The sequence below is a fragment of the Neolamprologus brichardi genome, chromosome 15, assembly GCF_056152115.1.
Source record: "Neolamprologus brichardi isolate AB-2024 chromosome 15, ASM5615211v1, whole genome shotgun sequence".
Lineage (NCBI taxonomy): Eukaryota > Metazoa > Chordata > Actinopteri > Cichliformes > Cichlidae > Neolamprologus > Neolamprologus brichardi.
The window spans coordinates 38,835,001-38,861,500 of NC_142118.1; the positions used below are offsets into that span (position 1 = coordinate 38,835,001).

The 26,500-nt window shown below is 42.1% G+C and overlaps 1 protein-coding gene across 3 annotated transcripts in view; it reads right to left on the reverse strand.

The window, feature by feature from the left end:
* szt2 (SZT2 subunit of KICSTOR complex) overlaps positions 1-26,500 on the reverse strand; it is a 118,411-nt gene that overhangs the window by 52,802 nt on the left and 39,109 nt on the right. For all 3 annotated transcript variants that reach the window (XM_087852907.1, XM_087852906.1, XM_087852905.1), the window contains exons 46-50: positions 21,530-21,617; positions 16,356-16,474; positions 15,993-16,157; positions 13,267-13,351; positions 4,785-4,958 (exon numbers count right to left, since the gene is read on the reverse strand). In XM_087852907.1, coding sequence (XP_087709033.1) covers positions 4,785-4,958; positions 13,267-13,351; positions 15,993-16,157; positions 16,356-16,474; positions 21,530-21,617 — 631 coding nt within the window. The remainder of the gene's footprint in view (positions 1-4,784; positions 4,959-13,266; positions 13,352-15,992; positions 16,158-16,355; positions 16,475-21,529; positions 21,618-26,500) is intronic.

Sequence of the window (26,500 nt, forward strand, 5' to 3'; positions counted from 1 at the left end):
ATGGATGGATGGATGGATGGGTGGGTGGATGGATGGAGAGATGGTAGAGTGATGGATGGATGAATGGATGGATGGGTGGGTGGATGGATGGATAGATAGATGGATGGGTGGATGGATGAGAGATGGGTGGATGGATGGATGGGTGGGTGGGTGGAGCAATGGATGGGTGGGTGGGTGGATGGATGGATGGGTGGATGGGTAGAGCGATGGATGGATGGATGGATGGGTGGGTGGATGATGGATGGATGGGTGGGTGGGTGGTTGGAGCGATGGATGGGTGGATGGATGGGTAGAGCGATGGATGGATGAATGGATGGATGGATGGGTGGGTGGATGGATGGATGGGTGGGTGGGTGGAGCGATGGATGGGTGGGTGGATGGAGGGTTGGGTGGATGGAGGGGTGGGTGGATGGATGGATGGGTGGGTGGAGTGATGGATGGGTGGATGGGTAGAGCGATGGATGGATGAATGGATGGATGGATGGGTGGGTGGGTGGATGGATGGATGGATGGGTGGATAGATGGATGGGTGGATAGATGGAGAGACGGGTGGGTGGATAGATGGAGCGATGGATGGGTGGATGGATGGAGAGATGGATGGATGGGTGGATGGGTGGGTGGGTAGGTGGGTGGAGCGATGGATGGGTGGGTGGATGGATGGATGGATGGAGCGATGGATGGATGGGTGGACAGATGGATAGATGGCAAAATGAAACTGAGACATTATTTTCCCTTTAAGGACCACAGCCTCATGGCAGCATTAATGCTGTCACCAGCGGGCGTTGTGTTAAAAGCATAACTGATAATGAGGCTGCTCTTAATGCCTGTGCTGTGTGTCCTTTAGCTTAACCCCTGTATAAACGGTGTCTGTATCCACTGTGATATCACCCACTGGTTTGCAAAGACTGAGCCCTTTCATTGGCTTGGCCTCATGTCACCCATGCATGAAAAGCACAGGGCAGGTCTGACTGTGACACTGAGGGATCATCAACCACAGGAAAGCCTGCCATAAAGCATACTTTTCTTTCTAAAGGTTAATCAGGTCCAATATTTTCAATATAAACATTTTAATAGATCCTAAAATAATCAGGAGAGTATTTACTGGGGTCATTGAGTTAGCCAGCAATAAGGTTGTTTTCTTATTCATTTCTAATCATGTGCAGTCAGACTTTTTATCCCCCAATTCTGCATCGGCTTCAACTGTAGCTGAAGCCGATGCAGAATTGGCTTCAGTAAAATTCAGTAGCTGCAGGACGTAAATGGTAAATGGACTGGTTCTTACACAGCACTTTCTCCTCTATTGAAGCCCTCAAAGCACTCTATACATCCTTCACCCATTCACATTCATTTATTCAAGCACTATCCATCTAACATTCACACACATTCATACTCTGATATCAAAGAGCATTTTGGGGTTATTGTTAGTAAACTGTACATTTATTACATCCAGGGATCGAACCTTTCAATGAGTGGATGAGCTGCTCTGCCTTAGTTCATGCTGCAGAGACGTCATAACAACAAACATCTTTGTTGTTAAGTGAAATCAAATGTTACGGCCAATGAAAAGGAAGCACTGCAGACACCGACTGTCCCATCATTCATGCTTTTTGATATGTGATCACCTGTGATGTGGACAAACACCAGTATGGGACAAACATCCAAAACTATGAGTTTTCCTCCAGCACACAGTTTTGTGGTCTCATAATGATACCAAAATAACAAAAGAACCTTTTTAGTCACTATCCAGATATCTAAATCCTTCATTTACATGCACAAGCTACTTATATGGACAGACTTCAGTTTGAAATGGTAACACCTGCATCTCATGCATGAGGTGTTTACTGGAGTGACAAAACTGTAAAGCCTGTTTAGATGTTTTCCTCCGTCTGGTACGACAACGTAGAGACCAAGTCCCTCGTCTCTCAGTAATTTCCACGAGGCTTGTGTCATTTTAAATCTTAGAGGTTCCTACACAGAAAGGCTTGCTCCTTATAATCCAGGTAGAGATAAAAGAAGCAACACTTAAGCTTTCAGAAGTAATCAGCACACGTTTCTTAGAGATGTGGTCTTAATATCAGGTCAGCTGTGGCACCATGTCGGACTCAGATAAGGGCCATTAATCATCTGCACCATGGTGTCATTTCTCTCACAGGGATCATGATTAAACTGTCTGTGATATATCGATGTTAAAAACAGCTCGTGGTAGTGCACGGTTTAAATTACATTGCATTAACGATTAGCTAACACATCCCTCTCTGTCACTTCTACACATCTATTCAACCTGATTGCAGAAGGTGATGAAGAATAAAAAGCACCTGCTCAAAGGGACGATGGACCGTTATGTTCAGATGCTTGTTAGGGACACATCACATGAACTCTGCCCTCTGTTCACGGCTTCACACACTCATACTTCATATTTCAGCAGAATCCACTGAACATGAAACTATATAAAACCATGTAATGTGAAGGTTATACTACACAGTTAAACCTACAGCACTGACGATGACTATTTTTAATGCCTAAAACCAAACAGCTTGGTTATTATTTCCTCCATATTTCACCAATCCCAACAACAGAGTGTGACTAACACTTTATATAATAACAAGCCCCAAATATGAGATTTCGTTTTGATTTATGGCCGCGTGCTGCAGTGTCACATTGACAAATTTAGCTTCCAGGAACAGAAGTGGCTCCGTAATAGAGTCGTATTCATTAACCGGGAGATTTACTTGTTCCGATTTAGGGGCATTTCATGTTTGGACACTAAATTTAACGGCTGGACTGTTAACCCCAGCACAGTTTGGTGTTTATGTTTGCAATTAATCCATTTTAAAGTGAGTGGCGTTTACACAATGAAATGCCTCCTGGGACGTGCTGTAACCTTGTTACATAAACAAATCCAGCAGTGAAACGATTCTCAAGAGGGTGAAGAATAATGTGAAAACCAATGAGCCCCGTCTCTGCTGGAAACATTCGTTTGGCTTTGTAGAAGTGAGCTGCACTGATTTTCACATGCTAGATTCAAGTCGTGCTTAATCTACGCAGACTATGAAAACATCTGGAGACCAGGTCATTACCTCAGTTTGGGCTTGGACATCTGGATCTCATTGCTACCTAATATTAAAATATGCTCTGGAGCAGATGAAGAGAAAGATCACGCAGAGCCACATCTTCTGTCTCAAGCTGCATCAACATGAACTCAGCACACCTTTAAGAGAGTTCTGCTACAAACCTCTCATTACCTCCTTTAATAACGTCAGACGGACAAGGCCACCAAAACCCTGAAAGAGGCCTCCAGTCTACATCCTGCACATCAAAGTGGCTCCCTGTCAATATCAAACTTCACCTGACATACAAATTTGTTTACAGTCTGCAGCTCTGATTGGCTGCTGGGTGTTCAATTAAATATCAGCAAAGCTCAGATAACAGATGCTTATTAAAGTGTAGAAATACAAAGGCCTGTGATCACGAGTCAGTGTGTGTGGACAGCTTCTGCAAAGAGAGTTCAGGTTCACCAGGAAGGCAGCTTCACAATATGGAGAATTTTAGAACTGCAGCAAATCAAAAATAAAAGTGCAGCTATGACAGTGACAGCTGCACCAGCTGTTTACAGGCTGCACCAGCTGTTTACAGGCTGCACCAGCTGTTTACAGGCTGCACCAGCTGTTTACAGGCTGCACCAGATGTTTACAGGCTGCACCAGCTGTTTACAGGCTGCACCAGCTGTTTACAGGCTGCACCAGCTGTTTACAGGCTGCACCAGCTGCACCAGCCGCACCAGCCGTTTACAGGCTGCACCAGCTGCACCAGCCGTTTACAGGCTGCACCAGCTGCACCAGCCGTTTACAGGCTGCATCAGCTGTTTACAGGCTGCATCAGCTGTTTACAGGCTGCATCAGATGTTTACAGGCTGCACCACCTGTTTACAGGCTGCACCAGCTGCACCAGCTGCACCAGCCGCACCAGCAGTTTACAGGCTGCACCAGCCGTTTACAGGCTGCACCAGCTGCACCAGCCGTTTACAGGCTGCACCAGCCGTTTACAGGCTGCACCGGCTGTTTACAGGCTGCACCGGCTGTTTACAGGTTGCATCAGCTGTTTACAGGCTGCACCAGCCGTTTACAGGCTGCACCAGCTGCACCAGCCGTTTACAGGCTGCACCAGCCGTTTACAGGCTGCACCGGCTGTTTACAGGCTGCACCGGCTGTTTACAGGTTGCATCAGCTGTTTACAGGCTGCATCAGCTGTTTACAGGCTGCATCAGCTGTTTACAGGCTGCAAGTCTGTAGCTTGTGAGTCGTCAGGTACATGCGCGGCTGCAGGTTACATTCAACAGATAATTTACATCACTGAAAGTTTCAAAAAGGAGCAAAGTAACTGAATATTTATACATTTCTTTTTGCTCTCTCCTCGGGGCTTTTCACTCTGTGGTCGATTTAAGCTTTTATAGGAGCAATAAAATTCATTCCTGAGGAACACAAGCAGGCATTTTTTCCATTTTCATTTAAATCAGTTCGTCTTCCTCAGAGGCCAAACCTGCACTGTTGTGTTGATGAATTCTTGTTTCCAGCATCTCTTCAATAAAGCTTATTTATGGACCCACCCAGCACCAAACACCACTCACAGCTGTTCCTGCTGCACGAATCGTGTTGACCTGTCATCAACATTGCTGCTAATATTTTTATTAAAATCCTTTCCTTCTGATAAACACTTGTTTCCTTTGTTCTGCTGTGACTGAAACACCGAGACGACATTTACAAATGGCTGCGATTCTTTTTAATTACCTGAGCCGCTAATGATGGACTCCACTTTGACGACAGCGGTCAGCTCATTAAAGTGATCCGGGTGCAGGGGGACGGAGCAGTTCTCGGACTTCTGCAGGGCGGCGCCGTCCTGAGCCGGAGCTTGAAGGGGCCGACCGTGGGCATCGACAAAGGAGAGGGCGATGCAGGCGATACCTGAAAGAGCAGGGAACGTGTTCAAACGACCAACTTCAAATCACCAAAGTCTGGGTCGCTCATTAGTTTTCATTTCATACAGTCTCCTCATTTCATGTTTATTTGAAATCTCCCAGCAACTTTGAGGTTTTCAGGCCTCGTTATCGATCGTCTCAAACTTCCTGACGCATCACAGTTGTGCACAAGCTTCATCAGAAGTATAGCTGCCACCACATGTCTGAGATCCTGGATGTTATGCTAGTTATCAAAGAAAGCTCCTGAGCTAACACACAGCTACATAACCACCACGTATGTGTACGTTATACATCCATCAGTGCTGGGACAGAGTGAGCTGAACTCACACAAGCTGACGCTCCCTGAGAAACACTGTGAAGCTTAAGGAACGATGAGTGAGGGCATGCGCGGCTGCATCTTTCTACCATGGTGTTTAGTAAATGAAAACATGTAGCAGTAATTATTACAAGGCAGTGAGAAGAAAACAAACTCACATGTGTTATTAGATGAAGCAGGTTATTCAAGTATTGGCCCGTTTTTGTCTGCGAGCGTGTTTCAGTGTTAGTGGCCTATGTTGGACGCTACGGCTCGCCTGATCCACCAATACAGACATGATTTTAATCACATCTCACTGAGCACAACACGAGGCTCAACGTCAACAAAGACGACGACAAAGCTCACGCTACTAAACTAAGACGGCGACGACTGAAACCCTCGCGCAGCAGTAACGGTACCAGCCGAGCTGTCGCTGCGAATCTCCAACTAAGCTCCTTTAAACTGCAAGCTACTCTGCAGCCCTACCTCCACCCTCCACCTCCACCTTATTTAATAACATGTCTGCTGCCACCTGTGCCCACTCTGTTTTGTACTGGGAGGTACTGGACCCTGCTCAGAGAAATAGGAAAATCCCCGTGGGCGAGATGATTTTATTTTTTAAACAATTTAAATTGTAAATTTTACTACTTATCAAAGTGAATCTGCATCTCATATTTGACTATTTATTGCAATGTGCACGCAGCCGAGCATGCTGCATTAGCCAGTTACTGATATAAGCTTCCTGTAACTGGCTCTTCGTGATGGTGAAGGAACGATCGAGCTGGGAAATGAGGCCTGTGTGTCTAACGGGCAGACACAGAGGCACATGGCCGTCCTCTGCACAGCATGTCAACACTGACACTGGTCGGTGAGCTTGACACAACGAATAAAAACAAAATCATAAAATGCTCCCCAGGACGAGACAAAAGTAATTTAATGATTTGAAATCCCATAAACACAGATTTCATTCCCAGTAGAACACGGAAAACATATTTAAACTGAATTTGTTTTCTTCTAATTTATCAGCAGAAGTTCACCAGCGTGCAAAGAAACTGCAAAACGCTGTGCAACAAATTTACAATAATGTATTTCAAAAAAATAAAAATGGGCTGTATCGTGCAATAATGAACACGAGGCAGAAAGCTGATCCAAAAGATAGACTGAGGCCAAGTGGAAAAATGCTGTGTGGTCAAACACATCCAAATTTGAAATTCTTTATGTGCAACATGCACACTCGATCCTCTGGCTACAGAGGAGAAAGACCTCTGGGCGTGCTGCGCTCAGATGAAAGCCTGCTGCTGGTGCTGCATCAGTGCCCGGGGATCAGGCACCATTAAAGGGCACAGCTATATACCGTGTTTAGAGCAGCGTACGCTCCCTTACATATGACACTTGTTCAGGGAAGGACAGGATGATAATGTTAAACCCCACACTGCCTCTATCATATAGTAGCATAGCTTCATAATACAAAAGTCTGAACTGGCCTGCAGTGAAATTAAATGAGAAGGACGACAGAAACACCGGACTGTTGAGCATCTAGAATCCTCCGTCAGACAAGAATAGGTCGACATTCCTCCCACAAAAATCCAGCAACCAGCGTCCTCAGTTCACAGACATTTACAGGAACATGTATTTAACTCAAACAGTCCTGACTGACTAACAGTTTTAAAAAAGCTGGGAAGCTTAATGAGCACGACCCTATTACAACGTTTTCATTTCTCAACATTTTAAAATGTTTTTTTTGTTCTGTTGTGGAAAAAAAATGGTTTATGAAATTTGCAACTCGTTTCATTTCTGTTTACATTTTACACAGTGTCATACTTAAAGTGCATGTTCTTATATTTCAGGTGCATTTCATTGTGGTTGTGTTGAACTCTTACTAAGAGACCCTGGGAACATCGCATTTCATGCACCCTGCAAGTCCATGCCAAATCTTAAGCCAACTAAAAGATGGATGCAGCTAACAATAATAATAACAATAATAACAATAACAACAACAACAACAACGATGTATATGCTGATGGAAGCCTAACAAAGGCCGAACACAGTGTTAGGGCACTACAAAGAAAATAAACAAAAGGCCACGAGCAGCAGCAGCAGCGCAGGCTTCAGTCGACACAACCAGCAGGAGTAAAACAGGCAGGTACCTTTAAACTGAGAAGGTGGGAAGAGATGCTGAACCAGCTCCAACATGGTACCTGGGTCAACATTAAACAGACCCAGAGAACAGAGAGTATTAGGGATGCAAAACCAATAACATTTTATTTTTATCCAATTTAACAGCAGGAAACTCCAAGAGGGGGGGGGCAGTTGTTGGGCACCACACTAGTGAAGCCGACCCACTGGTGGGATTTTGCTTGCAGTAATATTTGCAAGCAAAACGTGATTAGCCAGCTAGCTGCAACTTGACTGTCTGGTGATGTTTGGGTGATAAACTCATTTATACATGTCCAGATCAGCCCAGGGACTCATCCAACCTTGTTGGCCGTATCTGGCTTCATGACACAGTTTTGCTGTGTTTGTAGGCACACTAGCATTAGCCAACATTAGCTTAAAGAAAGAGGGTTGTGAGTCCGATTTGATCCACCAAACCAGATGAGCCTGCCATGTTGTTTAATGCCCAACAACGCAGCTAGCTGTCTAACCATAGCTTATGTCATTACCAATAAAACTCAAACGTTCTGTCGTTGCTTTGTTGTGTTTATGTGAAGTTTGTGCTGGTTACTGCATTTCTAAGCTATTAACTATTGTTGCTTAGTCCTGATGCTGGGAGCAACACAGTCTCCTGGGTGCTTAAAAAGAGGGGAGCTACATGTTTTTAGGTTCATGAAGATGCTTCTCATCCAAAACTGTTACCAAGTCACAGGAATAGATCCTGCACCCCGTGTAAGGGGTCCGGATGTTCGTACACCTACTGTTAATAATATACACATGAGCCACGGTGTGATAGAAGACGAGCATCACTGGGGTCAAAGTGTGAAGACATCACCCCATTTCCACCCTCATGTGAGCTGTCGAGGTCAGCTCAGGCCAGGAGTGAGCGTGGGGTTTAAAGAGGATCTGGAGGCTGCATTGTAGGTGTTCATAGCTGACAGTGGAACTGAATAAGCCTGTTGGATGAGAGGCAGAAGCTTTTCACAAACCTACTGAAGTCCAGCTGCCGTCTTTTTAAGCACTTAAGAGGACTGACAAAGACACGAGCAAAGGAGAGGCACTCAGGCACGACACTCGGGAGTGGGAATTGTGTGGATTTGAGAAAATCCAAGAGCTTCTCTTGGAGGCAACCAACAGAGTCATCTGTGGGAATAGTTTAGTTTTTAAAGCACCTGTTTAAACTGCAGTTTAAATATATATATGAATAAGTTTTATCTAATGTATGTTTAAAGCCCTGTTCAGTGTGACCTCGCACAGACATTTGAACTTCATTTACATTTCATTACAGGTAAACTCAGTGTGTTGAACACATATGAAAAAGCATAAGAAGCTGTGTAGTTGAGCTACAGGTGCTGTGTCTCGCCTTTACAGGGCCTTACTGGATACATACAGTCCTTCATCTGATACTTTTAGGGAGCAGTGGCAGGGTGGATGTTACTGATGATGTTTGGCAAGAGTGCAGTAAGAATATATATTGTAGTTCTATAAATGCTAGACATCTGATCCAATTTAAGGTTGTGTATAGGTTGCATTTTTCTCCCACTAAAGTGGAAAAAAGCCCTCTGTGTGAAGTGTTCAAGTGGTCGAGGAACTTTATCTCAGCTTTTTTGGAATCATCTGTTTGATTTTCTGACCACAGCCATTGGCAGGGAGGTCCCATGTTCCCCTTTGCAGCATTGTTTGGGTGTCTGAACCGGGATGGGCAAGGGACGAGACAGAGACGCAGGTTGTGTCAACGACCACACTTGTGGCTGGAAAGCTGGAAGTCTGATAAACCTCCTACCTTCAAAATGTGGTTGAGAGAATTTGGAAATGTACTCCACCTGGAGAAAATCAGGTTTACCTTGTCTAACCGAGAGAGAGTGTTTTATAAGATTTGGCAACCGGTCATTAGCCTGATGGATAAACGTAAGTGAAATACACTCTGTCTTAACTCTTATGTGTGCTGTATCACCACCTTGTTGACTTGCCGTCCACCTTCTATTGTGTTCTTTTGAAGGTGATTGTTGTATGCTGCTCAATTATAAAATCAATAAAAATATATTGAAAAAAAAGGCTTTCACTGCACTGAGAGGTGAAATCAAACAAAGCAACAGCACCTGTGAAGCCTGTGTGAAGCTTTTCAGTTTGTTTGTAACTGAGCAGGTGAGCAGGCAGCTGGTTTCAAAGAACTCGTGAGTTTTACTGCTGCGTCAAATCCACGTCGTCAATTACACCCCAACCAAAACCTATTTAACCCTACGCTGCAACCTCCTACGTAACCTGACGTGCACTTCCTGGGAAATGTAACCACCAATCAGGTCGATGCAAACCAAGATTACCTGAATGGAAGTTAGTAGGTTTATTCCCTGATTTCCCACAGAGGTCTACATGAAGCTTTACTTCTGATTCTGGGAACAATAAAAATTAATAACACTCTTATCTTATATTAAAAAGGTCTTTATAAGATGCTCGCTGACATCATTTATATGTTAACAGGACTTCTTAATAAGGTATTATTGTTGATTTAGAAGCAGCATAAGGCAGAGCTAGTTGTTAAACACAATAAATAAATAATAAAGTATCGTCACTATTAAAGAGTCTTAATGGGTCTATAACATGTAATAAACCCTTGTGTGATATCTGATGCCACATTTGCATATTATTAACAGCTAATGTGTGCTAATAAGCGCATTATGAGGATGTTATCTATTAGAAATGTTGATAAGGTCCATGACATTTAAGTGCAAATAAAGTCTGAAGCTACAACAGGAGCTGTTACCTCACAGTTTGGAAGCCGATCCTAATCCAGTCAGTTGGGATTCAGACGATAAACGACTGAGCAGCAAAGAGTCATCAGAGAAGATTTCATTAATTAGCAGTCAGGCAACACAGGTGAGAGGCAGGGTATCTCTCACTTTGCAACGTTTTGAGCTGTCTGACAGTCGGGGAGTTATTTCATTGAGTGGGGGGTTGGGTATCATCATATAACTGGAGGACCTCGTTCCACAGCTGCTAAGACTAATGAGATTCAGTCAGAGCTTTCCTGCATAGCAATTAAAAAGCAGTTAGACGACAAGTGGAATGAATGTAGGAGCGAGGGACAAACTCTTCACATCAGCCTTGATGTTTAGATTCGACAGGCGCGCAGAGGTCAGTTTGAACGAGACTCGAGGAGGCCAGAGCTCCCACTGCACTGCAGCAGCGCTGTCTGAAGATGTTCATAGAAACTTACTTGGTACCAAAACAAAACAAATAAATCTTTTATTTTTAAAGAAGCTGATATACCAGGAGAAGAAGGAGGTTTGATACTGATCCAATATTTGGTGCAGAACTCTACAAAACCAAAAACTACACCTGATGTAAATTTGGCCACTTTCCCCTTCCAGGCCGTCTCCTTGCCCACCTCTGGGCCACTTCCATCACAGCTAATACATCAGGCCACAAAAGTCCTCGTGCAGACAGCAAACACCAACTCCTGGTTCATATCAACCTGTCTTCATACTAGGATCATCACCTGTGAGGAGTCTGCTGCCTGCAGTGAAAATGCCCAGCCAGCACTGTCTGTGCTCGTTATTAGTGAAGTCTGAGATGTTTAAAACCAAAGTGCCCAAAGCAAATGAAGCACCCTTCCTGCTCAGTGGCTGCCAGAGGTTAAAAATACAAGTAAATTTCATTTGATGTGCGTTTGCTTTTTTATTATATCTGATTATATACAATATCTTTGTTATTGGTTAACACAGGACGTCCACTCTGGGCTGCACAATGATCCTACAAATGAAAATGAAGCACTGTAATTAACAGCCAAGCGTTGAGTTGTATTGACAATGCCAGGGAACGAGTCACAGAAACTGTAATTATAAATAAGCGCTTCAATTCAGTAAACTCATCATTTACATTGATAATTAGCTGCTGAAGGATAGCAGAGTATTCGCTTTCTCGCAGTGAACTAGCTAACCTTTCAGTTACAAAGCAGCAGCACTCCCTGGCTTCAAATGCCAGTAGATGACATTAGCATATTGATAAACAAGAAAGTATTGCAATATGAAATGAAACTGATCAGTTCTGCAGGAGAAAGCATGAAGGAAGTGGAAAAACTTTGCAGAACTTCAGCTCGATTTGAATAAAGGAGCACAGCTAAATGAGGCACCGTTGACATGAAGCAAAGCAATTTCTACACAAGTGTGAAATTACATTCATGAGTGCAGAAACCACACAGTACAAGCTGCTAGCTCAAGGCAGGCGGCTGGTAAATAGCACTTGTTTGTGCAGCTCACAACAATCCACATAATGAACAGGACAGCTGAGGAGCTTTGCTGCAACAGGCAGGTCACCGCTGGTTAAAGAGCAAGTTAGGCTCCCAGCTTAATGCACGCGCAGGCACACGTGCACACACACACACGTGCACACACACGCACGTGCACACACAAACACAAGTTTCAGGTGCACGTTAAGGAGGAGGAAAAGAGAGCCGCCTCAGGAAAACAAATGTGCTGATTCTCATCACAGAATGAAGAGTGTGCAGCAGAGGAAGACTGTGATGGTCTCTGTTATGCAGACAGGGAAATGTCTCCTGAATTTAATGTGGGAGTTAAAAATAGGACAAAAACAGAGAATGTCAGCAAATTTGATGATATCACACTGACTCCACATCTGCAGCTTAACAAAGGAAACGCAGCCAAAAGCTGAGGCAAAGTTTCCAAGTCATTATTTGTTCAGAGTAAACAAGGAGAAGTTGTCAGTGCTGTAAAGCAGTTTATGAAAATGGATCCGTTTTCTGCTTCCTCTCACATATATGTGGTCGACAGTGGACCCACTTAAGGCAAAAGGTTTCAAATAATGAGGACAGAGGATTGAACGGTCACCCTGTGAGCCAAAGCTCAGGCTTCACATACTGATTTTTCTACTCTGAGCGTCCACAAGTGCAAACATGCAACATGCAACATGCAACATGCAGTCATCTGAGGTAGGAAGCTGTGTACACGCCCACCTGCAGTTCAAAGCTTCTTGTTTTGAGGGTCAGCCAATCAGAAGAAAAGGTTGCACCTTCAGTTAGACACAAAACCTTTTTGACCTTAGACGAAACCAGCTCTAACCTTTGTGTCACAGGTTCCACCAAAACCCGTACGAGGACAGAGACGTGTCATGTGACGCCAAAGGTGACGGCGCTGCACTAAAGATCTGTTAAAAACTGTTGGACTGAGAAACGTCTCGGCCCACAGGTGGTTTCAGCTCTCAGCTGGGAGAATGTCTGAGCATTAATGGGGCCATAATGTTGTCTGATCTGGGAACCAGTAAGTGGGAAGAATTTCCAGAGAATAAAAGTTTTTAAACCTTATTTTGAGGCAAAGCTGCAACATTTCTTGTGTTTGAATATTTGTCTCCGTGACAAATGAAACTGAGTCTTCTCCTCTTGCTCTTTTGTTCAGGCGCTCGGTCTCACATCACCTGACATCCTTTTGGTGTTGCCAAGATGGCTGCCAGGCGCTGAGACTTAGTCCCAGACGGATTTTGGCTACATCAGCGGTGCTCAGTGAGTATACAGACTCCAGGTACTTACAGGGTTTCCAGCAGGTACAACCAGCACCACAGCAGCAATAAGCTACATGCAGACTCCTGCATCACTCTCAGAGCGACAGGCTGAGTGGCAAACAGCCTCAATAAGCTACACCGCCGGCTCTGCTCATGTGTCAAAGCTGGATTTTCCTGAACACAGTAGTGCAGTCCACCTGGATACGGTCAGGCTATCGGCATTCACAGGTGACAGGTCTGAGGTTACTGTGCTGTCTTAGTAAGATTACCATCCCCCCCAAACACACAGTAACCGAGGCCTGGTGGCGCTGGCGTGCTGGGAGGATGTGATTACCTTTGCCTCCTGTCCCCTGGCCTCCGGGCTTATTGTAGAGGTAGATATCACCGTCAGCCATGTCACTGCTCAAATGAAAGTAGTGCTGCAGACAGAACAGGAGAGCGAATCAGTCCCTGGAAGCTCAAACCACACAAGTCAGCACTTATTTCATACACCACAATGAGACTTGTCAAAATGATTTTAGTGTCTGCCTCGGTTGTGCAGAGCCTCCCATATCTAGGATTTATTCATTTTTAATCCCGGTCACTTTAAACAGTGCTGTTTGTAGTCAACCTGTCGTCTATCGATGCAGGCGGGCGCTCCTCGGTTTGCAGGGAGCACGGACTTGTTCTTTACAAGTCAACAAATCGTTCAAAGTATTTGGAGGACACAAAAAAGTCCGACTGTTTACTCAGGTGTTTAATCAAGCAGCAGTAGTTTCTTGGATTATGTTAAACTGTCAGAAACGACCTCACGGTGATCAGAGAGCTGCTGAGTGAGTAACCACATCCTGCTGACCTTTCTCTTTTCTTAAAAACAAACCCTGTAAATTAAACACACAGTGTGGAGATAAGAGCTGAACAGGTGCACACTACAGGAAGCTGGGTTACACTGATCAGGTGTTCAGGTAACCAGTAACAGTGCCTGCTTCTTATTCTTACTGGTGTAGCTGGTGTAGTGGACCAGTGGACACTTGTTTATCACTCGTGTATCTTTATGTGTTGTGAGCCTGTGTAGCTGCTTCCTTGGACACGTGTCTGTTATGAAATACATTTTTAATCTCAGTGGGATTTAAAATAAAGGCTAATCTATTCAAACAGAACAATCTTAGTAGACTTGCTAGGAGATATTTACATTCCCCTTTTATTTATTTTCTTTCACTAGAATGTCTTGTGGTCCCTAGAGCTGCTCAATTAATCGAATTTTAATCTCGATTACGATCTGTTCTTTCAACGATCATTAAAAATGACTGAGCCGATTATTAGCCCCTCCCTCGTGCTTTACTCTCGCGCTGCTCCGTGTGGCGAATCGAGCGCACCTCTCTGCATTTCAAACACGCGTCACAACAATTAAGAGCAGCGGTCTCCAACCTTTTTTGGTCCACGGACCGGTTTATGGCCGACAATATTTTCACGGACCGGCCGTTAAGGTGTCGCGGATAAATACAACAAAATAAAACTAGTACCGGTACCGAAAAAAGAAGATTTATTCATAACACACGTGAAAAGACCCAGGAAAACTGAGTAAACGATAAAAACGAAAACAAAATAACACTGAAAACCGTTAAAAACCCTGAAAACTATACATTTCACACCTGAGCCTCAACTCTCGCGGCCCGGTACCAAACGACTCACGGACCGGTACCGGTCCGAGGCCCGGGGGTTGGGGACCGCTGATTAAGAGGACCGAGGGAAGCTCGGAAAGCTCAGCAGAAGTTATTTGGAGAGGAGAGTGACTGCTGTTGGTTGAAGAGAGGTAAAAAAACTTGAGTGGTGTGGAAACATTATGGGTTCAGTCAGACGTGGATCAAGTAGACACAGTGTGTAAACTTTGCTACAGTGTCGTAGCTGCACCACAGAGCAACACTGCAAAGTTCACTAAACATAGATGTTTACATTTTTCATTTATTTCTTATATTGCAAACATTTGCATTGTTATCAGTATTTGCACTATTTTATATTATTTTTTAAAGTCATTATTCAACACATTGTTATTGTTAAATAAATATCGTCAAATAATCGAGATCTCAGTGAAAATAATCATGATTATCATTTTTGCCATAATCCAGCAGCCCTGGTGGTCTCTTCCTATTCTTCATGTCTATAGTCCATGTGTCACAGCCTCCTCGAGGCCCACAGGGATAAACTGCAGAGCTTTTCAGGCAATTTCCACAATTTCAAACCTGACTTTAGTTCCTGACAGTTACTTCAAGTTTTCTGTGTTGCCTCCAAATTCCTGTGAACTGTCTTTAACCTGCACATCCACAGCAATGTGTTGGGGTCCCTTTTAATTATCTGAGAACTAACACTGTTTGCTGTGGGGGGAACTGGACTAACGAGCATTCAAGTAGTTTATTCATCTGTAACTTAATACCAAATATTAACATAATCTATTTTACATACAGTCTATAATTATTAGTAAAGAAAACACTGTAATGAGTCCGAATGTTCAATAAGCCTAAAGAACCAATAAGCAGAGATAAAGTAACAACGAGCTTCCTGATCTGACTGCTGCTGCTTTTTTCACGCCATCAGACTTTATTGTAACAATGTCGCAGTGATCCCTGAACTCAGCCTTTCATTTGGGGTGTAAACAGTTATTGAAAGTGACAGAACTGCCAAGAGCCACAACTACAAAGACGATCACTTGCACAGCCGACACTTTGACGCGTCAGAGGACTCGTGTTTTAATGAAGGCTCAACTCCACTTAAAGGATGTTCTGTTTTTGTGCATACTGGTTCACCGTCACACAGACATGTAATGACAGGCAGCCATCATTAAAGGTCTTTTGTAATTACTCTCCACCACAGGCTGGCGTTTTATCGCAGAGTGTCACTGTGGTTGAAAACCTTTGGAATCAGGTGGTTCGAACAGGCCTCACGCAAACGTGTTTCATCCTTTCTTTATAAACAAATGTGATTTCTTTCTGCTCACCTGACTAACAACATGCGGATTCCAGGTATTATTAATGATCTAAAGACTCATATTAAACTGAACACATGAGGGGAAATGTTAGATTGTACCTTGAAGTGATGTGCTGTGTTCATGTCCGTGTACTTGGGCACGTGCAGGAAGATGAGGAGGTTCTGTTTGAGGTAGTGAGCCACAGCGGACAGCCAGGGCAGACAGTACTGGGGGAGGCTGAAGGTCATCACCTCAGTGGCTGGAGATCCTGACGGCTGGATGAACTGACCAGACAACATTTGGTGAAGGCTTTTATCTGAAGCAATTTTCAGTAGTCTGAGTGCAAACAAGTGCTTTCTGCTTTCCCCAGGGTGGATACAACCAGACGCAGGACACAGTTTACTCATTTCACTACACAAGTCCATGCACACAGAACTACAGAAGCAAGTTTCCCCTAAAAAGTGAAAATCATAACAACGTACCTCCACATCAGCTGGCGTCAGCTTGCAGTTCCTGACAAGCATGACAGTGATGATGTCCAAGGTGGTTTCATCCAGGCGCTTACGCAGCACCTTCACCAGCTCGTCTGTGATCTCTGGACCTGAACAAACGGTGATAAAAGAGCCCCGTGTCACCCTCACACACCTCTTCTGCCAGTGCATTAGAAACGGGTCGAAAAGTTAGCGATTAAAGTCTTCAGAGGGTCGAGTGCGTGAGGCAAACTGTTCCCCTGTGACAAAGTCAAATAATCCAAAGGTTCTGCTTACAAAGGGACCGCCCAAGTGGTTTAAGACTGTCCTTGTTTGTGAAGTTCAGGAACTTTCAAGGTGTGCGAGATGTTTAGAAAGTCTCCAGCTATGTGATCTCTAATAACCTGCCAACGTCACGTCTATAGCCCGATGTTTGTGTGTTCACCATCCTGTGATGGAAGCACATGACTGCACCAGCCTGCAGATGCTGGTTCTGCCACAGGATGGTTGGGGTCAGTAATATTGTATGAACCTAGAAACCCAGTATAAAGTAAGGATAGAGCACCTTGCTTGGATCTGGCTGTACAGAAACAAATGAAAAAAGAAAGAAGAAATCGAAAACAAGGGAAAAAATATCAGTCTTTACTTAAAGATGCTAAGATGGCCCGTTGCTGATGTTAGAGCGAGACGCTTGGATCGATGGGGAGTGGACTGCCTGTGGTGCCAAGGGCAAAACCAAAGTATGGGGAAGCAGCTTTCACATAATGCAGCATAAAAAACAGGATAGTTTCAGGAATGTCTCGAAAACCAATTTTCAAATCCAGACGGAAACATTTTTATTCTTGTTTGCTTCTGCTGAGCATTTCAAGGGAGCCTCGTCTTTGTTTCTCAAAGACATATTTATACTTTCCCAAGGTGAACGTTGATATCGAACATGGCCTTGGTTTCAAGTAACGAGGTCAGGTTATCCACAATCTAAACACTCAGAGACATTTTTTCTACTTTCAGCTCTGTATGATGTCACAGAGAGGGGACATTCCTAATATGGTCATCTCAGGCGCACAGCTTAAACATACGCTAACCTCAATATTGGAAACTATTACCATGATACTACTGTGGCGCTCTATATAAGAAAAAATATGTAAAGGAGTAATGTTGGGTCTGCTTTAATAAAGCAGCTCTTCTGCTGACAAACGAAAACTAATCACACAAACACATGGAGGAGACTTTAATACAGCCATCCAGTGATACTGCAGAAGAAAGATAATTTCAGAGGAGGATTTTAATGAGTTATGCTTGGAGAAACCATGAAGTGAGGCCAGCGTGTCTGCCTGAGACAGATTCCCAGTGCAACAGCCCCATCAACATGTCCGCAGGAGGAACAGCACCGGGCAGCAGAAACTCTTCACACCTAAACGTCTCAACTTTTTATTTTTTAGCATGAGTTAGCTGAAGGAAGACGTGTTTAAAACACACACACACACTTAGTGGATTATTCACAGTGTGATGAAACTAAGGTGCACACAGGTTTGTGTTGTGTGAAAAACATTTCTCTCTAAATTGAGTCCAATTTGGGAGTCACACCCCTCGACTACAGAACCCTTGTTCCCCAAAAGATGTGCAAACAAGGTAGGTGACAACTGCCTTCTCTGTCAGCGCCCCAAGTCACACTCAGTGAGAGAAGAGGAGCAGTGAAGGGTGTTAGCAAAACTGTCTGCAGGTTTCCACCCCTCATCACTGTGTGTGCAGCGCAGCAGCATCAGCCACCAGCTTGTTGCACTGAGCGGCACCACACAGCGCTACAGGCCTTCATTTATGTTTACTGGTAAATGGACCTGAGCACTCAAAGACCTTTATAATGCTACGCAGCACTAAAAAGCCTCCTCAGAAACTGAGAACTGCTTTGTGCAAAATCTGACAATGGTCACAGATAACAACGCGTTACATTTTAGGCTGCAGGAAACATGAACATCTATAAAAACATTTGACCCAACTATCCTTAAGAAATCAAAGTTCATCATATGTGGAAATGTTGCCACATGTATGTCACAGCCCGTTATTAACACCAGGATAACCTAACTAACTGCTGCAAGTTAAGTTCTTGCTGCATTGCTGCCATTAATTGAAACAATGCATCAATGCAGTCACCATGTTTTTCAGTAGCTTACTAATGCATGGACATCGACGGAGTTTGAGGGCTCTACACCACTAAAAACACTAGAAGCTGCCCTCTAGCAGCCATTCACAAGATTGTCAGAACCCTCAAAGTCACGAAGATCTGAACACCAATGGCATCAATTTGAAGCTCCTACGTTGCCTCGTTTCCAGTTATTCACAAACTTAGATGTTCATGCTGCTGAGCCGCCCCACCCCCCACAGTGGGGTGACAACAATATCCCATCAGCCTTTTATGGCTGAGGTACGGAAGAGGATTAGGGCCACTGGAAAAAAAACTGAGATATTCAAGAAAAGAAAAAAAAAAAAGACGTGCCCACTTTTTTTCCAGTGGCCCTCATCCTCTTCTGTACTGAGGGGTAAAAATATGAACTTAATTCACAGAATTTTCAAGTTGTATTTATGACCAATGTTCCCTCTAAGCTGCGCGCGTGCGCAATTGTGCACTGCTGGCACGTCTCTGCGCACAAAAAAAAAAAAAAAAAAAAAAAATCTAACCTGAATTGAGATTAAAATGAAAACTTTAACGATTCTGTTCTGCAGTGTGAGTCAGTGACTGGCTGCTCCCGTATGGGATCAGAACGATGCCACCTTATCCCAAAGTCCAGCCAATGATGCGATTCACATTCGTATATACGCACCGGTGTTTTAGCAAAGCGGCTGATGTGGAGTTAAGCCACGTTAATGACAGCGTGTACAACCATTGGAGATGTGAGCAGGACAGACGGAACAACTGACAGACAAAGTGTGGACTTTATACCAGTTTTTAAATTGTGTTGATCGTAAAACCAGAGTTATAATAAAATATCTGCAATGTTTGTTTTTCTTCCTGAATACTGTCGTTGTTTATATTTACTGCGGGAAGAAATGGGAAAAACTGCGTTTTATAAAGAAAACGCTCGAAAGCCTGAGAGCAAAAATAACACCAATAAACCCCAGCCTTTCCTATTGGTCGAAAAATGTACCATGTCGACCAATCAAAAAATGATGTGGCAACATGGCATCTAGTTGTTTAGGGAGGGGAAGTTTTAGGAGTGACGGCATGTTTGAGATGTGAGAGATTTGCGACGTTCAGCACAAATCTTGTGTAGTTAGTGTGTAGTTAGTGTGTAGTGTAGTCAATAGTGTTGTTGTGTGTGTCAATGAGGCGACTGCTGAATGTTACAGGTGTTACAGCAGTGACACATTTGCTGCTGTCAGGCCTGCAGGTATCAGGCTGTTGTTCTCCTTCATCTCAGAGTGACAGAAATTATTTTTGGAGTGACACAAATAATTTGTGTGGCATCAGATTTGATGCAGAACAGCTGATTGTTCTGTAAATAGTTTGAAATGTTTATTAAAAAAACGCCTTGGCTGCATTTTTAAGTAAACAGCTGCAAAAAACTTGTTTGCATAAGTTACTTTTGTTAAGAAGTAACTATATCATTCATTGTCCAACATTGGTCATTATATAAGTCAGAGCTTTATTAAAATAAATAAATAAATAAAGTTGTGTTTTCAAAACTGGAGTTCAAGTTATTTTTCCTTCCAGTAGTGTTAACATGCTGCACGGGTCACGAACAAGATTTGTTTTTCATTTTCATTGTCAGTGGGCTGAAGCAGTTAATTAAAAGTAGTCTAACATAAACGCTGTAATTTGATTATTTTAATAAACATGTAACTTGGATCCTGGCGTGACCACAGTGCACACATCTGCTGTTGCTCACAGTGGTCCATGAGATCGCTCAGTTTGTGTGTTCGCTCAGACACATGAAACATTACAGGGAACATTGCTTATGACACAGGGTATGTAGTGTGCCCTTATGTTATCTTATGTTAACAATATAGTTGCATAAAATATATACATTTAGAAATACCATTACAAATGCATCCTTACGTTCTGCTTAAAGATGAGGAGGTTCGACCTGAACCCACATGACAAAGTGTCCTTTGGGCCTTTTGGCAAGATACTAAACCCCAAATTGCTCCTGATGCAACCATCAGAGTGTGATGGGTGTGTGCACGCATCAGGTAAAAAGCAGCTAAAGTGGACAAAATAAAGCACTGAGTGTTTGTGTGTGTCTTGCTGTAAGGAAGTGCTTTCAGTTCTCAGCAAAGACGAAAAATATAAAAAAGAGAAAATAGAAATACCGTCCGTTTACCATTTCACGAGTCTGGATGCAGCATCTGTGTTTATAGTGTGAGAAGCAGCAATCTGCAGGTCAGGCTTTAATTCACCAACTTGTAATTTAATTGGTGTAAAAGCTGAATCGGCTTTGACATCAGCTGCTTTGATTCTGTGGTTTGCTTTTCCCCTCATTCTTTTCAAGTAATGGTTATTTAAATATTGTCCCACTAAAACCAGTGCAGGGAGTTGTGTTCACCATCATGAGGTGATTGTGTTTCAGTGCTTTAGTCTTTAAGACAAACATGAAGATGGTGCAGACTAAGCCGCTGCCTTTTAATGACATTATTGTACAGGAGGTGATATTGTGCTGGGCTTTCTTCTTCACAAATATTAAAATGAAATGTTTGACAATGAACCACATTTTGCCGGCTGCAGCAAAGGATGCTATTACTACTGCAAGCACACTGTGAACCATATGCATTCTCCATCATATGGATGATTTCTGACCTCATTTCTCAGCTACTCATAGTGACATCGCTCCCAAATTGGCTTCATTATCGTAGCCGAATCAGAAAATCAAAGAAAAACAGGATTTGTTTGGCTTGGTAGCGAGGTAGAGCAATTTCTACATTACTATCAATACAGCACAATACTTTGTGTTTTCCTTACTATAAAACAGCACATTAGTGGATAGAGCCTGTGATGTGAATAACTGTACAGATTAAAAGTTTCACAGTTTTACTGATGTTTACGTTCATTTCCGCCTTTTTACATTATTAACTCGTGTTGGTGGAGCTGCTCCAACGTTTCCGCCTGGGAACTCCAAAATAATTCTGACTTCATTTGAAACGCACTATTACAACTTGGAAATGATTCTCAAGCCCTGATGTTTCCCAGTTCTCACCTGCACTCCCCACTCCATGCACCAGCAGCAGGATGTGCTTATCTACTTGTCCAACTGGCCGAGAGCCCTCCAAAGAAGACCTGGAGCCCTGAAAGACACATCAAAGATTTGGCAACAGTACTCTGATTTCAAACCTCAATGCAGATTACACCGGTATCCTTTAATTTGTGTGTGACAGTGCATCTCTGTGGGAGGTATATGTACATGGACTTGGCATCAAATGTGCTCATGCCTCCTGCCAATGTACCAAAACCCTCCCCCGTGCTTAATCTGGCTGGTAAACAGTGTGCATGTTCATATTTTGATAGACATCTGTTTTCTTTCTCTGCTTGTGCTAACAAATATTCAGTCCTTCATACTTCGCTTCACGTTGTCCTTTCTGCCCGTTCCATGGGCACAGGATCCTCTGGAAATATGCTGAGAGGAAGATGAGATTTACTTCTGCTGCTTAATGTAAGTGCTTTCCAAAACTGTCCATCAGCCTTTCCGTGAGTGAATCTGAGGGAATGCAGCTGAAAACGTCTTGCTCTCCTGCCTTATCGACTGCACCCAGTGACTGACAGGCTCGGGTATAATCTCCCTTTCAGAACATCAGATAAGGTGCACAGAACCACCGGACCTGGAATTACAGTCACTGAACTAAAACTGAATTCTCTGACCTTTGACTACAGGAAACTTCCAGAAGACTTAAAATCCCCGTTTTATTAATCCAATTAAGCAACAAACCTTCATGTGCACACTGTTGTTTATTATCGGGAGGAAGTCCTTGAAGCATTTCACAGAAGAGTGGGAAATTAAAGGAAGATACTGGTCTCCACCAGTGCTACCCTTCAGCCTCCCAGTAGATACAACTATGGTATCAATTTCAAAAGCCTATCTCACCTTCTTCTCAACTGCATTTTGATAAAGCTCGACCCCTGACCACTGAGATTCAAACTCATCTGAGATGTTCAGTAGATGCACCTATGGTCCAGCTTTAGTGGTCTGACAAGTGAAACTTTTACTCTAAGAGTAGATTTTAGTCTACTCTTAGAGTAAAATCTACTCTTAGACTAAGATCTAAGAGTAGATTTTACTCTAAGAGTAGATTCTAGTCTGAGAGTAGATTCTAGTCTGAGAGTAGATCTTAGTCTAAGAGTAGATTCTAGTCTGAGAGTAGATCTTAGTCTGAGAGTAGATCTTAGTCTAAGAGTAGATCTTAGTCTAAGAGTAGATTCTAGTCTGAGAGTAGATCTTAGTCTGAGAGTAGATCTTAGTCTGAGAGTAGATCTTAGTCTGAGAGTAGATCTTAGTCTAAGAGTAGATTCTAGTCTGAGAGTAGATTTTAGTCTGAGAGTAGATCTTAGTCTGAGAGTAGATCTTAGTCTGAGAGTAGATTTTAGTCTAAGAGTAGATTTTTTGTCTAAGAGTAGATTTTTAGTCTACTCTTAGACTAAAATCTACTCTTAGACTAAAGTCTGAGAGTAGATCTTAGTCTGAGAGTAGATCTTAGTCTAAGAGTAGATTTTAGTCTGAGAGTAGAAATTAGTCTGAGAGTAGAAATTAGTCTGAGAGTAGATCTTAGTCTAAGAGTAGATTTTAGTCTGAGAGTAGATCTTAGTCTGAGAGTAGATTTTAGTCTGAGAGTAGATTCTAGTCTAAGAGTAAATTTTAGTCTGAGAGTAGATTCTAGTCTGAGAGTAGATTCTAGTCTGAGAGTAGATCTTAGTCTGAGAGTAGATTTTAGTCTGAGAGTAGATTCTAGTCTGAGAGTAGATCTTAGTCTGAGAGTAGATTTTAGTCTGAGAGTAGATTCTACTCTGAGAGTAGATCTTAGTCCGAGAGTAGATCTTAGTCTGAGAGTAGATTCTAGTCTGAGAGTAGATCTTAGTCTGAGAGTAGATTCTAGTCTGAGAGTAGATCTTAGTCTGAGAGTAGATTCTAGTCTGAGAGTAGATCTTAGTCTGAGAGTAGATTTTAGTCTAAGAGTAGATTTTTAGTCTACTCTTAGACTAAAATCTACTCTTAGACTAAAGTCTGAGAGTAGATCTTAGTCTGAGAGTAGATCTTAGTCTGAGAGTAGATCTTAGTCTAAGAGTAGATTTTAGTCTGAGAGTAGATCTTAGTCTGAGAGTAGATTTTAGTCTGAGAGTAGATTCTAGTCTAAGAGTAAATTTTAGTCTGAGAGTAGATTTTAGTCTAAGAGTAGATTTTAGTCTACTCTCAGACTAAAATTTACTCTTAGACTAAAGTCTGAGAGTAGATTTTAGTCTAAGAGTAGATTTTAGTCTGAGAGTAGATCTTAGTCTGAGAGTAGATTTTAGTCTGAGAGTAGATTCTAGTCTAAGAGTAAATTTTAGTCTGAGAGTAGATTTTAGTCTAAGAGTAAATTTTAGTCTACTCTCAGACTAAAATTTACTCTTAGACTAAAGTCTGAGAGTAGATTTTAGTCTAAGAGTAGATCTTAGTCTGAGAGTAGATTCTAGTCTAAGAGTAGATTTTTAGTCTACTCTTAGACTAAAATCTACTCTTAGACTAAAGTCTGAGAGTAGATCTTAGTCTGAGAGTAGATCTTAGTCTAAGAGTAGATTTTTAGTCTAAGAGTAGATCTTAGTCTGAGAGTAGATCTTAGTCTGAGAGTAGATCTTAGTCTAAGAGTAGATTTTAGTCTGAGAGTAGATCTTAGTCTGAGAGTAGATTCTAGTCTAAGAGTAAATTTTAGTCTGAGAGTAGATTTTAGTCTAAGAGTAGATTTTAGTCTACTCTCAGACTAAAATTTACTCTTAGACTAAAGTCTGAGAGTAGATTTTAGTCTAAGAGTAGATTTTAGTCTGAGAGTAGATCTTAGTCTGAGAGTAGATTTTAGTCTGAGAGTAGATTCTAGTCTAAGAGTAAATTTTAGTCTGAGAGTAGATTTTAGTCTAAGAGTAAATTTTAGTCTACTCTCAGACTAAAATTTACTCTTAGACTAAAGTCTGAGAGTAGATTTTAGTCTAAGAGTAGATTTTAGTCTAAGAGTAGATCTTAGTCTGAGAGTAGATTCTAGTATGAGAGTAGATCTTAGTCTGAGAGTAGATCTTAGTCCGAGAGTAGATCTTAGTCTGAGAGTAGATCTTAGTCTAAGAGTAGATTCTAGTCTGAGAGTAGATTTTAGTCTGAGAGTAGATCTTAGTCTGAGAGTAGATCTTAGTCTGAGAGTAGATTTTAGTCTAAGAGTAGATTTTTTGTCTAAGAGTAGATTTTTAGTCTACTCTTAGACTAAAATCTACTCTTAGACTAAAGTCTGAGAGTAGATCTTAGTCTGAGAGTAGATCTTAGTCTAAGAGTAGATTTTAGTCTGAGAGTAGATCTTAGTCTGAGAGTAGATTTTAGTCTGAGAGTAGATTCTAGTCTAAGAGTAAATTTTAGTCTGAGAGTAGATTCTAGTCTGAGAGTAGATTCTAGTCTGAGAGTAGATCTTAGTCTGAGAGTAGATTTTAGTCTGAGAGTAGATTCTAGTCTGAGAGTAGATCTTAGTCTGAGAGTAGATTTTAGTCTGAGAGTAGATTCTACTCTGAGAGTAGATCTTAGTCCGAGAGTAGATCTTAGTCTGAGAGTAGATTCTAGTCTGAGAGTAGATCTTAGTCTGAGAGTAGATTCTAGTCTGAGAGTAGATCTTAGTCTGAGAGTAGATTCTAGTCTGAGAGTAGATCTTAGTCTGAGAGTAGATTTTAGTCTAAGAGTAGATTTTTAGTCTACTCTTAGACTAAAATCTACTCTTAGACTAAAGTCTGAGAGTAGATCTTAGTCTGAGAGTAGATCTTAGTCTAAGAGTAGATTTTTAGTCTGAGAGTAGATTTTAGTCTGAGAGTAGATTCTAGTCTAAGAGTAAATTTTAGTCTGAGAGTAGATTTTAGTCTAAGAGTAAATTTTAGTCTACTCTCAGACTAAAATTTACTCTTAGACTAAAGTCTGAGAGTAGATTTTAGTCTAAGAGTAGATCTTAGTCTGAGAGTAGATTCTAGTCTAAGAGTAGATTTTTAGTCTACTCTTAGACTAAAATCTACTCTTAGACTAAAGTCTGAGAGTAGATCTTAGTCTGAGAGTAGATCTTAGTCTAAGAGTAGATTTTTAGTCTAAGAGTAGATCTTAGTCTGAGAGTAGATCTTAGTCTGAGAGTAGATCTTAGTCTAAGAGTAGATTTTAGTCTGAGAGTAGATCTTAGTCTGAGAGTAGATTCTAGTCTAAGAGTAAATTTTAGTCTGAGAGTAGACTTTAGTCTAAGAGTAGATTTTAGTCTACTCTCAGACTAAAATTTACTCTTAGACTAAAGTCTGAGAGTAGATTTTAGTCTAAGAGTAGATTTTAGTCTGAGAGTAGATCTTAGTCTGAGAGTAGATTTTAGTCTGAGAGTAGATTCTAGTCTAAGAGTAAATTTTAGTCTGAGAGTAGATTTTAGTCTAAGAGTAAATTTTAGTCTACTCTCAGACTAAAATTTACTCTTAGACTAAAGTCTGAGAGTAGATTTTAGTCTAAGAGTAGATTTTAGTCTAAGAGTAGATCTTAGTCTGAGAGTAGATTCTAGTATGAGAGTAGATCTTAGTCTGAGAGTAGATCTTAGTCTGAGAGTAGATCTTAGTCTGAGAGTAGATTCTAGTCTGAGAGTAGATTCTAGTCTGAGAGTAGATCTTAGTCTGAGAGTAGATCTTAGTCTGAGAGTAGATCTTAGTCTGAGAGTAGATTCTAGTCTGAGAGTAGATTCTAGTCTGAGAGTAGATTCTAGTCTGAGAGTAGATCTTAGTCTGAGAGTAGATCTTAGTCTGAGAGTAGATTCTAGTCTACGAGTAGATTTTAGTCTAAGAGTAGATCTTAGTCTGAGAGTAGACTTAATCCATGTCTGGGTAACTAAGCCTGTGGCCCTCAGAGAGAACAAATTTCAGCGAGATCATCTTAATGGCATAATTGCTGTCATAAGTCCACCAACCAACAGAAACACATCATAAAATGACACGT